The 13,036-nt window shown below is 47.6% G+C and overlaps 1 protein-coding gene across 2 annotated transcripts in view; it reads left to right on the top strand.

Annotated features, from left to right (window-relative positions):
• The first annotated feature begins 9,378 nt into the window (after nucleotides 1–9,378).
• The window catches only part of PSMB7 (proteasome 20S subunit beta 7), a 62,279-nt gene continuing 58,621 nt past the window's right edge, over nucleotides 9,379–13,036 (top strand). For both annotated transcript variants that reach the window (XM_017874789.1, XM_017874790.1), the window contains exons 1-4: nucleotides 9,379–9,489; nucleotides 9,916–10,009; nucleotides 10,845–10,942; nucleotides 12,373–12,513. In XM_017874789.1, the coding sequence (XP_017730278.1) occupies nucleotides 9,428–9,489; nucleotides 9,916–10,009; nucleotides 10,845–10,942; nucleotides 12,373–12,513 (395 nt within the window). In that variant the 5' untranslated portion in view covers nucleotides 9,379–9,427. The remainder of the gene's footprint in view (nucleotides 9,490–9,915; nucleotides 10,010–10,844; nucleotides 10,943–12,372; nucleotides 12,514–13,036) is intronic.

The raw sequence follows: 13,036 nt of genomic DNA on the forward strand, positions 1-13,036 counted from the left end.
ATTGAACCATCCTTGTAGCCTTCTGAAGCTCTGAAAAACTTCACAATAATAATTTGGAGGAGAAACGTAATAAATATGTAGAGAACTTGAAAATTTGAAAAAAAAAAAAAAAAAAATCCTTGCCGAAATCCAACCAGCAAGGAATTACCACTATTCCACTATAGGAATTACCACTATAGGAATTACCACTATAGGAATTACCACTATAGGATTTTTTGACATAAAGCATGTACACCCCCCCACACATAAAACCATACACATTATGTCCATTTTCTCGTTCTTTCTTCTGTCCTTAAACGTGCATTGAAGACAATTTTTAATGGCCTCGTAGATTTCATATAAACTATTCTCCCATTGTTTGACATTGAAGTGGTTTCTAGATTTTCATTATAATATTGCTATATATTATAATATTTAATCCATTTCAGTATCCAATATATACTTCATTATTCAATATATAATCCACTATAAATAATGCTACAATTAACCTTTTTTTTTTTGTGAGATGGGGTTGTGCTTTGTCGCCTAGGTTGCAGTGCAGTGACACAATGGACTCAAGCGATCCTCCCACCTCAACCTCTTGAGCAGCTGGGACTGCAGGTGCGTGCCACCTTGCCTGGCCAATTTTTCTATTTTTTGTAGAGATGAGGCCTCACCATGTTGCCCAGGCTGATCTCAAACTCCAGGCCTCAAGTGATCCTCCCGCCTTGGCTTCCCGAAGTGCTGGGATTACAGGCATGAGCCACCACACCTGACTTCTCCAATGAACATCTTTATACACCAATTTTTGACTGAAGATAGGTCGCTAGAAGGAGGAGGTTGGGGTCAAATGTTCTGAACTTTTTCAAGGATCGTGAACTATTCTGGCAAAGAGCTTTCCGGAAAGCTCCTATTATACCATTTTGCCTTCCCATTAGCAACGCTTGAAGGTGCTCATCTTGCCAGATCATCCCTAACACTGAATATTATCATTATAGAAAAGGTCTTTGTCAGACCTGATGGTCCCATGGAGACACTTCTGTCCTCCTCTTGCTGGCTGCACTCAGGTGCTCTCCTTGCATCTCCAGGCACTCTGATCTTGGCAGCTGTGATGTTACTCTCCTCTAGTTCCCCTTCACTCCACTCTTTGCCCACCCGGTCTTTACTCACCTGACACATATGACCATCTCTAGCTCTCTTCTCTCTCTTGCTTAACTCTCCCGTGATGTCTTCACATTTGGGACTTCCACCGCCTTCTCGCTGCTGTTGGAGAACTCCTGCAACTCTCTCCCCACCCCAGACCCTTCTCTCCAGCTCCAGGGACCCACAGAGACCTCCAATACAACGTGTCCCCAAGGCTCCCACATGCACCTCCCTGCCACCAAAGTCAGATAACCCGGAGAACAATGTCGACTCCTCCTTTTACCTCTCTTTACATCCAAACTTCAACCACGTGCTGTCTATCTAGCCTCTGTCATATCTCCAGTGACTGTTCCCTCTCACTGTTGTCACTGTCACCGCCCTAGTTCAGGCCACCTTCCTCTCCTCCCTGGTCCGTGGTCGGAGCACCCCACCGCCCCTGCTCTCCCACTTTCATTCTCTCCCTGTCCATTCTGTCCTCCCACTGGCTGCTGGAGTGGTTTTCACCCACAGCGATGTGTCAGCCTCTGTTCCCTGTCTCCTACTCTGGGATGCCCAGTTTCCAGCTGCCCACACCCTCTTACTCCTCTCATCTTCTGTTCTCCAGCAAGCCCAGCTATTTCCTGCCTCCATGGGTCTGCTCACACCATCCCCTCCTTCTGGAATTGCCCACTCTCTCCTCACTGCAACCCCAGCTAGCCAACCCCTGCTCCTCTTCTGTGTCCTGTTTACAGTCTCCTGTTTTCCTCAAAGCATTTGCTGCTGCTGTTCCTCCCCTGGGGGAGTTGACTTTTTCTCTTCTTGGAGTCTCTGTAACCCACACAGTCTCTATCAGAACCTTCTGATCCTTTTACTTGCTTATTTATTTCTGTATCCATTTCTGTCAAGGGCAGAGTCTTTGTTTTCTTGTGCCTAGCATGGTGCCAGACACAGGATTGGAGTTTACGTAAGGAATGTCTGAAGGAGTGAATGAATGAGTGAATGAATGGAGAACATTTACCTAGGGCGAGGCAAGTCTGAAGCGTGGAGAAGATAATGGGACTGGATGTGTCTGGATCAGGGGGACACATTCGGAGACAGATCCTGCAAGATTCAGTGGAGAAAGCACCCATGGTTCTTTCAGAATACCTTGTCCCTGGGTGATGAGTTCTGTTCGAACTCCCACGTCAAGCAGGAAGCCCGTTTTCTCTAGATGTCATGTTGATTCTCTGCTCAAAAGCATTCCATGGAGGCTGGACGTGATGGCTCACGCCTCTAATTCCAGCACTTTGGGAGGCCAAGGCGGGTGGATCACTTGAGGTCAGGAGTTCGAGGCCAGCCTGGCCAACATGGTGAAACTTTATCTCTATAAAAATACAAACATCAGCCAGGTGTGGTGGTGCACACCTATAATCCTAGCTTCTTGGGAGGCTGAGGCAGGAGAGTTGCTTGAACCCAGGAGATGGAAGGAGATGGAGGCTGCAGTGAGCAGAGATTGCACCACTGCACTTCAGCCTGGCTGACAGAGCAAGACTCCATCTCAAAACAAAACAAAACAAAACAAAACAAAACATGGGATAGGCCCAGGCTTCTCAGCCAGCCTACAAGGACTTTCTTCTTCTTCTTCTTCTTTTTTTTTTTTTTTTTGATAGAGTCTCACTCTGTCTCCCAGACTGGAGTGCAGTGGTGAAATCTCAGTTCACTGCAACCTCCACTTCCTGGGTTCAGGTGATTCTCATGTCTGAGCCTCCCAAGTATCTGAGATTACTGGTGTGTACCACCAAGCCCAGCTAATTTGTTTGGTACTTTTTGTAGAGACAGGGTTTCAACATGTTGGCCAGGCTGGTCTTGAACTCCTGACCTCAGGTGATCTACCTGCCTCAGCCTCCCAAAGTGCTGGGATTACAGGCATGAACCACCACGTCTGGCCTCTACAAGGCCCTTCTTAACTGGGGCCTCGCCAGCTGGCCACATTGCCTCTGGCCCATAACTGGACTGATCTGCCTGCTATCCTGCCAGCCCAATGGCGCTACCATACCTCCGAGCCTTTATCCAAGCTGCTCTCTCTGTCTTGAATGCTTTTTTCCTTCTCTCCACGGCCATTCTCCAAGACTCTGTTTTAGCTTCACCTCCTCCAAGAAGTGTGCCCAGGCCCACCAGGTAATTGTGTTTCCCCGAATCTTCCTCACTATGGGGAAAGTAATTCCACTCTCTGAAGCCTGCCTTCCAGAGACCCAAGTCTCAGCCTTGACTGTCTTCCCTGTGAGGCCGTGGGTCGGTCTCTGGTCCTTCTGAGTCTCAGCTCCTTTTTCTGTTCCTTCCCCCTTAAAGGATCCTACCTGCTCTTCCCTCCCTTGGAAATTATTAAGAGAATCAGGCATGGTGAAAGGAGAGGCCAAGATTAAGAACATGAGCTTTGACCAGGACAGGCTTGGGTTCAAATTCCCGTTCTCTTGCTAACCAACTGCGTGACCTTGTGTTACACCTCCTGTCTCCAAGTGGAGAGTCACCTACCTGTAAGCTGGAAACTTCAGATGGTGTTTGGGCGAATGAATTGGGTTGTGGCATGGAAGGTGCTTACCATAGCACCTGGCATAGAGAAAGGATCTGGCAAATAGATGTTAAACATGAGGATTAAACCAGGTGGGGAGAGTGTTTGGACGTTCGAACACTCTGAGGAAGTAGGGAGTATTCTCATGATTTCACTGTGACTTGAACAGGCCCTGGATAGAGGAGAAGGGAAGAAGGGAGGGATACCCCTCCTGCTCACCAGCGGTTGAGGTTGGCAAACTCAGGGCCCACCCATCCCAGGCCCTGCTCACACTGGTGGGGATTCTGGAGGTCTCAGGTGGGCCCCCAAATCTGCTCAGCGCCCCAGTAGAGTCTGAAGTGGGTGGTGGGAATCCACACTTTGAGACGCTGCCCCGTGCTGTGCTGTGCCCCTCCCACGGGAGCTGTGTTTCTGTGGCCCATGCAGCAAGGCTCCGCACCTGGGTGCTGTGCCAGGGGCCCTGAAGCCTGGAGCAGCTGCTGTAATTTATGCAAAGGAAGGCGCCCAGGTCTGCCCTGTCTATTTATAGCTTATTTATGAAGAAGGAAAAACAAGGGCCCAGTTGCCATAGCAACCGGGAGCATCATGGGCTGCTTTCCCTGCAAGAGGAAGATGGCCAAGTCTCCTTGAAGGGTGAACTCTTGGAAGTGTTTATCCTGACAGAGGACACAGGTGGACCTTCAAGGGCCTGTCCCATGCTGGGTTCCTGGGCAGCCTGCAGGGTGGGTGGGGAGCAGGGTGCCGCTTATTGGGCCCTTGGAAAATCCAGGATGATGCCGGGGCCACGAACAGCTGAGCTCTCAGTAGCATGAGATGCACCCTTGTCTTCTGGTCTGGATGCTAACTCTTGTCCTCTGGGTGCCCACCTGCAGCCTCAGACAGACTTGGAAGCTCTTTCCCTGGCTGTGCTCTGGCTTGTGTCCCTTAGGGCACTTAGCACAGTGAACTGGAGGCCTAGATCCTAGATCAGTGCCCCCAAGGCTGTCATCCAGCACAGAGCTGGCACCAAGCTTGGCACCAAGGAAGGGTTTAATAAATAATGAATACACGAAGTGTTGTGTAGTTTACAATGTGTGCTCTTATTCGATGCATGTAAGACAGAGTAAGCACTGCAATAGTCTCTCATTTTATAGATGAGGAAACTAAGCTTCAGAGAGGTGAAGACACCAGCCTAAGGTCTCGCAGCTGGCAAGTAGCTGAGCTGGCCTGAGTCCTGGAGCTGGCAAAATACGAAGGAACTTGGGTTCCAGTTAGGCTCATGGCCAGGGGTGGGGGAAGGGGTGCTGTGTGTGGTCTGGAGCTTGGAGGGGTGTGGTTTGACTCTCGACTCTGCCACTTATCAGCGGGGTGACCTTGAGCTAGTGGCTAGTGACTTCACCTCTCCAGGCCTTGGTTGCCTTGTCTGTAAAGTGAGGCCATGATGCCCGGTCCCTGGGGACTGCCGGTTCCCTGAGGACAGGCTTTGTGTCTGTCTCTTCATTGTGCTTTCCTACTGCCTGGCACATTCTAGGTGCCCAGGGTGATGATTAGATCTTGCACACAGAATGGCTGGGTCCGAGCCCAGGATGTTGAGTGCTCTCAGGGACTGTTGGTTGTTACAGTGTTATTTGGGAACCGAGGCACAGAGAGCCCGATGGCTCCCCTGAGGTCACCCAGCCAAATCCAGAGCAGAAGTGGTGGCTTCACTGGAGAGTTGGGATTGGTAGCACTGCCACAGACGAAGTGGGACTGTGTCCAGGCCCAGGGGAGGGCCCGCTGGTTTGGGCTACAGTCCCAGGGGGCAGCAGGCATGCTGGGCAGGGAGGCTGAGCAGGGGGTCTCTGAGTGCTGGGGATCTAGGGCTGCCCTCCACATGCCTGGAGGCGCAGAGGCTGCCCCCATCCCCACCTGACTGACTCCCATACTCTACGCCCAGGCTGGCTGGAGGCTCTCGGTCGCCCTCTGCTGGACTCTGGGTGCCTCTGCGGGGCGGCCTCCGAGGCTGTAAGAGGAAACCATGTCCCCTCCTCAGCTCAGTCTGGGAGTGAAAAAAAAAAGATACCAAAGAAACCCAGGTAGGAAGAGAAAGACCCCTCAAGCAAACCGAGGTCACAAATCATTTCTACAATGACTTCCCTAGCTCCCTGTGCTGTGCCAGAGGCCCTGGCCGGCTGGCTTTCTACCTCCCGGGTTCAAGCAGTCTTCCCACCTCAGCCTCCCAAGTAGCTGAGATTACAGGGGTGCGCCACCATGCCCGGCTAATTTTTGTATTTTCAGTAGAGGCGGGGTTTCACCATGCTGACCAGGCTAGTCTTGAACACCTGACCTCAAGTGATCTGCCCGCCTCAGCCTCCCAAAGTGCTGTGATTACAGGCGTGAGCCACCGCGCCTGGCTGGGTCCTGGCTTCTCTAGCTCCCACTGAGACCCTACAGCAGGACACAGGTGCCCGCCACCACCTCCAGAGGCTGCAGGAGCCACCACAGAAGCCTCACCGCTGTTTCCTAAAAACCATGTCTAGGGTTTTTGGTTTTGTTTTGTTTTTGGCACATCTCAAACCTTCGCCCACGTGCTTGTCCCTCTTGCCTTGTCGCCCCGATGGGCTCCACACTGTCTGAGCCTCTAGGCTTCACTAGCCTGCGTGCCCCCTACTCTTATTCCCATACTTCCCCCACCTGGCAGTTGGCACACAGCGCTGGGAGTCTTTCTTTGCTGAGACTTTCTCTCCTCCCCTTGACTGTGAGCTCAGGAGGTGTCTGAGTTTCCTAGCTCTGTTGTAACAAAGTACCACAATCTGGGTGGCTGAAACACCAGAAATTTATTGTCTCACCATTCTGGAGGGTGAAAGTACAAAGCAAGGTGTCTGCAAAATTGCTTCTTCTGAGATCGGTGAGGAAGACTGTTCCAGACCTGGTGCCTAGCTTCTGGTGGTTTGATGGCAACTTTTGGCATTCCTTGGTCCATAGAATCATCACTCCAGTCTGTCTTCATGTTCATATGGGGTTCTCCCTGTGTGCATGTCTGTCTCCAAATTGCCAATTTTTTTTTTTTTTTGAGATGGAATCTTGCTCTGTTGCCCAGGCTGGAGTGCAGTGGTGTGATTTTGGCTCACTTCAACCTCTGCCTCCCAGGTTTGAGTGAGTCTCCTGCCTTAGCCTCCTGAGTAGCTGGGATTACAGGCACCCAACACAATGCCCAGCTAATTTTTGTATTTTTAGTAGATACAGGGTTTCACCATGTTGGCCAGGCTGGTTTTGAACTCCTGATCTCAAGTGATCCACCTGCCTCGGCCTCCCAAAGTGTTGGGATTGCAGGTGTGAGCCACCACGTCTGGCCCAAATTTCCAACTTTTGTAAGGACGCCAGTCCTGTTGGATTAGGGCCTAGTGACCTCATTTTTTAACTTGATTACCTCTGTAATATCAAATCAAATTCAATCCATTTGGAATACCTCCAAGTAAGGTCAGCTACTGAGTTACTAGGGGCTAGAACTGCAGAATATAAATTTATTTTTCTCATTTCAACAGAAAACTCAGAAAGGTAATGAAAGGGAATTCAACCTTTGACAAATGTTTATTAAACACACAGTTGTGATAGACACTAGTTCTAGGTGCTTAGGATGGCATTCATTCATTCATTTGCACCTAGAACCATGTCTGACGCATAATAGGAGCTCAATAAATGTTTGTTTAGTGAGTAAATTAATTCATTCAATAGTCATTCAGGTTGTAAAAGGAGCCTTCAATTCCCTCAGTAAAATAAGTTGAATTACATAATTATCTCTTAGGTTTGTTGACAGCGTGAAATGAATGTATTATTAATAATAACTATAAGAAGCTTCTATATGCTAAGATAGATGGTCTTCATGTACAATGTTCAATACTCACAGCAGCCTTATTCAAATGAAATTCACTGGCCGGGCATGGTGGCTCACGCCTGTAATCACAGCACTTTGGGAGGCCGAGGTGGGTGGATTACTTAAGGTCAGGAGTTTGAGACCAGCCTGGCCAACATGGTGAAACCCTGTCTCTACTAAAAATACAAAAATTAGCTGGGCGTGGTGATGTACGCCTGTAATCCCAGCTACTCAGGAGGCTGAGGCAGAAGAATCACTTGAACCCAGGAGGTGGAGGTTGCAGTGAGCTGAGATCACACCACTGCACTCCAGTGTGGGTGATAAGAGGGAGACTGAGTCTCAAAATAAATAAATAAATAAATAAAATAGAATTCACCTAACATAGAAATCACCATTTTAATCATTTTAAAGTGTGCAACTCAGTGGTTTTTAGTGTATTCATTTTTTTTTTTTTTGAGACGGAGTCTCCCTCTGTCACCCAGGCTGGAGTGCAGTGGCCGGATCTCAGCTCACTGCAAGCTCCGCCTCCCGGGTTTATGCCATTCTCCTGCCTCAGCCTCCCGAGTAGCTGGGACTACAGGCGTCCACCGCCTTGCCCAGCTAGTTTTTTGTATTTTTTAGTAGAGATGGGGTTTCACCGGGTTAGCCAGGATGGTCTGGATCTCCTGACCTCGTGATCCGCCCGTCTGGGCCTCCCAAAGTGCTGGGATTACAGGCGTGAGCCACCGCACCCGGTCAATGAGACCCCCTTTTGACGCAGGGCAGGTAAGCCCCAAAGTGGAGCTGAGCCCACAAGGGTTCTTGGCTTTGCCCAAGAAAGAATTCAAGGGCAAGTTGGAGGCAGAAGAAAACGGTTTTATTGAAGTGGCGGCGTTACAGCTCCATGACTGCTCCTGCAGAGCAGGGCTACCCTCTTAGGCAGTCAGGGCAGTTGTGCATTGATATTTACGGGTACTTTTAATTACATGCAGATTAAGGGGTGGTTTATGCAGGCGTTCCTAGGGAAGGGGTGGTAACTTTTGGGTCATGGTGCCATTGCCATGGAAAGGGGCGGTAACTCACGAGTGTTGCCATGGCAACGGTAAACTGACTTGGCGCACTGGTGAGCTAGTCTTAGGGAAGGCAGCTTCCTCCCAGGCCCTGTTTTAGTTAGTCCTCAATTTGGTCAGGTATCTCAGCACCATCTCTGAATGGAGTCCTGCCTTCTACCTCACCTTCGCAGAAAGTTTTTGCCAATACATGTCTTCCATCCTCTCAGGTGCATATCTAAGAGGGTACTACTTTTTGGGGGAACTGCCAAATTGTTTTCCAGAGCAGCCGCACCATTTTGTATTCTCACCAGCCCTGTATGGGGGTTCCAATTTCTCCAAACTCTCGCAACCTTTGCGCTTTTCTGTCTTTTTGTTTGTGGCCATCCCAGTGGGTGCGAAGTGGGATGTCGCTGTGGTCATGCTTTGCATTCACCCGATGACTAATCATGTTGAGCCTCTTTTCACAGACTTACGGCCATTCCACAGTAGCCTTTTGAGCTAGGTGTAATCTCCATCTGATAGTGGAGGAAACAGATTCAGAGAGTTGAAGAGACTTGCTTAACGCAAGGGGGTGGTGGGGCTGTGCCTGGGACTTGGGTGTGTCTGTCTCCGAAGCACCGCAGATCCCAATTAAAGGTAGAAGCAGGTCCAGTCTGAGCGGCAGGAGACCTGGTCGCCGCTGCGTTCACTTTGGACAAGTCCTTTCCTCGTTCCGGGTGTCACTTTCTCCTCCGTGCCACTTGGGGCGATATACTTCAAACATCTCTGGCTTCTCTAGGAACCAGAATCTCTAAGATCAATCGTTCTAGTGCGGCGTTTGCCCCGCCCCTTCAGCCCCAGTTGCCAGCGACGCCGGAAGTGCTCGGATCTTTTGGTCTGCGCCCGCCTCCGGCCCGGAAGTGCTTTCTTGGGAAGATGGCGGCTGTGTCGGTGTATGCTCCGCCGGTTGGAGGCTTCTGTTTTGATAACTGCCGCAGGTGCGGCCTTGCCTGGGGCTTGGTTCAGGGAGGGAGTAAGAGTGCGGTGCTCGGGTGGGAGCTGGGCCAAGGCCTGATACGAGAATTCTGAGGGAAGAGTGCATGGCGGGGCCTGTGGCCCGCGGCCCGTGTGACTCAGGGGAATCAGGGCCTGGGCGTGGGTTTCTCCTGAAGCCGGGTCTGCTCTCCCACCTTCGCAGCGCACTCGGCCACCGTTTATCTCCGTCTCCTGAGGCACGTCACGGCCCCTCTCTGAGACTGTCTTCGTTGGAAAACGGGAGAACAGTGCTGATGGGAGGATTCATTAAACAGATGGGCGTGAAAACAAATAGCAGCTTTATGGAGTTCTCTGTTAGGCAGTGTTCATGCCAGTGCTGCGCGATGTGGTCCTGCCCTTCAACACTTCATTCTCTCATTTGCTCTCAGGAATGCCGTCTTGGAAGCCGATTTTGCCAAGAGGGGGTACAAGCTTCCAAAGGCCCGGAAAACTGGCACTACCATCGCTGGGGTGGTCTATAAGGTAAGCCAGGTTAGGGTAAGAGCAGCAGTGACTGAACTGGTAACAGGAATCAGAACACTTGGCTTCCTCTGTCTCTCCCGGCTCGGTCTGGAAAGGCAAATACTAGAGAATACATCAGGAGACCGTCTTTCAGGAGGGACTGCTTTTGTCTGGTTTTGTGAGCTTCTTAACAGTTTATGTTCTTTCCTCACTTTGCTGAGTTTTTTTTTCCTTTTTTCCTTTTTTTTTTCTTTAACAGGTCAGTTAGCTTCTTAATTACTAGTTTAGGAAGCCGAAGTATGTGATGGGAGATCACGAGATTTGGGGTCAGACAGGTCTGTCTCACCTTTGAACTCTATAATGCTGATTCCAACTTCGGGCAGCTCACTTTCCTTCTCACAGGTCTCCTTCAGATGCATCAAATGGAGATAACTCCTGCCTTAAATTGTTGTAAACGTCAAAAGAGATAATGATTACCTGCGCAACTTGTTTTAAGGAAGAGCAACATGTTTTAAAAGGAAATTGACTGATGGCTACTTTAATGGGAAGATTCCTGAGTCTTAATCCAGGTTTTTTCCAGATTAGCTCTGATTTGCAAGGAATTCACCAGACACCTGAGCCTCACTTGAAACTGGGAGTAATTCTTACCTACTCAGGATTCAATTAGTAGCATATACTAAGAAACTTTTTCTTAAATCCTGAAAGTGTAGCACAGTATTTTTGATAGGAGTTTTGTCTGGCGTTTTGAGATTAGGGGAGCATGGTATGGCCAACACAGTATTCCCTAAAGTAGAATGGAGAGTTGTGGTTGGTTTATATTTGTAATATTGTTTAAAAACTTTTTTTTTTTCAATAGGATGGCATAGTTCTTGGAGCAGATACAAGAGCAACTGAAGGGATGGTTGTTGCTGACAAGAACTGTTCAAAAATACACTTCATATCTCCTAATATTTAGTAAGTATTGATTCATTTGAATAACTCTTATACTTTCAAACGTGTCAGGGGTAAAAATTGACCTTCCTGTGCTCTTCACTAAAACCTGTTGTTCAACCTGTATTTTCTATCTCCTTTAAATGGCATTTCTATCCACCGGTTACCCAAGCTAGTCATCTTCAAGTCCTCTCTTTGCTTCAGTCTCCAATGGAATTGGTAGCCAGTTTTGCCCTCCCTGTGCCTCTTGAATCCATTCCCTCCTATCCTTTCCTTTGCTAAGGCTCTAGTTTGGGTTCTTTTCTTCTGTTTCTTTTTTTCAAACATTAACTTGAACCATAGAGGTTCTTTTTTCTTAGCTGGACTATTGCAGTTATTTAATTTGCCTCTCTTAGGCATCCTGTTGTTCACTCTTCTGCCATATTGGGTTTTGTAAAACATAGATCTGATGACGTTCCTTTGTTAAAAAGCTTTTCATGAGACTTGTCACATTTCCACATGACTTTTAGGATAAAAATCAAAATTCTGTGGCCTTGCACAGTCCATAGAAAGCCTACTTTTCAAGCCTTTCTTTGAGTTGCCATCACCCTGTGCTCCAGTTACATCTGAACTGTCCGTATTTCCCTCATCTCCAAGCTATTCCACTGTTGCTTATGTGAGATTCTATTTAGAAACTCTTCCTTCTCTGCTTGTAGAATGTTTTTATTCCGTTTTATTCTGGCTCATGTATAACCTTTTCTTTTCTTTTTTAAATATTTCTTGTTCATTTTTGTTTTTTTTTTTCCCTGGGAGAGATGCGGTCTCACTGTGTTGCCTAGGCTGATCTTGATCTTCTGGTCTCAAGTGATCCTCCCGCCTGGGTCTCACAAAAAGTGCTGGGATTACAGGCATGAGCTATCATGCCCAGCCTGAAACCTTTTCTTAATGATCAGAATCAATTGCTTTCTCCTCTGGTTTCCCATAGCATTTTGTACCTATGTTACTACAGTGTATTAAATTATGTATTATAATTTTCGTCTTCTTGTGTGTCTTCCACTCAACTTTGAAATCCAGTACAAGTCCTGTCATATTTTCTTTATTCCCAGTGCTTAGTGTAATAACTGGTATCTGATAGTAAATGGTAGATGTTGAATTGCGAGACTTTTAACACACCTTGCACTTCTGTACAACTTGGATATATTTGTAGCGTTAATGAAATGCGCAGTCTTATCACAGAAACCAATAATTTCGTATGTTCCATTGGGCCACAGATAATATATTTACATATAACTAGATGCATTTTCTTAATTTTCTGGTCATTTAAGATTGATTAAACATAAAAGTTACGGCATAGATATACTTAAAAACATCTCTCTGGGTACCTGGACTTCTTGGAAGTTATCCAAGAACCCCCTACTTCTAATTGAGCCCTCTGATAATTGGATTTCAACTAAGTTTCTAATTGGATTTTTCAGTTGTTGTGGTGCTGGGACAGCTGCAGACACAGACATGACAACCCAGCTCATTTCTTCCAACTTGGAGCTCCACTCCCTCTCCACTGGCCGTCTTCCCAGAGTTGTGACAGCCAATCGGATGCTGAAGCAGATGCTTTTCAGGTAAGTTTCCAGAATGGGGATTCCTGATGGTATCTTTTTCTCATATCTTAGATTTTTTCAGCCAGGAGAAGCCTAGAAAGTAGCAAAAAAGCCTTCAGAAATACACATTTTGTTCCAGAAATCAGTTGTTAATGTTAAAGAGCCACTTTAAATGGTTTTTGATAGTGCATTTGAATTTCTGGGGCCTGATTTTTTTCATGAGTAAATCACATGTCACCAGTTGAGTCATTTCCTGAAGCATAGGGATATTACTGGATAAGAGAAACTTTTTTGCTCATATAAGAAAGTTATAGCTGGAGGAACTATGAATTTGTGTTGTGAAACTACTCTCTCCTCCCCATAAACACAAAGCCAAATGAATGTCTCCCCTTCCCCCCTGCCCCCTTTAGGGGCAAAATAACAATGAATGAAAAGTGGTATTTATAATTGGCTGTCAGTAGGTATGATAATATTAATATTAACCAACCTTTATCTACCTCTTACTCTGTTCCAGGATCTATGTTAAAGTGCTTTACGCACGATC

This window comes from Rhinopithecus bieti, unplaced genomic scaffold, assembly GCF_001698545.2.
Source record: "Rhinopithecus bieti isolate Rb0 unplaced genomic scaffold, ASM169854v2 scaffold_7967, whole genome shotgun sequence".
NCBI lineage: Eukaryota > Metazoa > Chordata > Mammalia > Primates > Cercopithecidae > Rhinopithecus > Rhinopithecus bieti.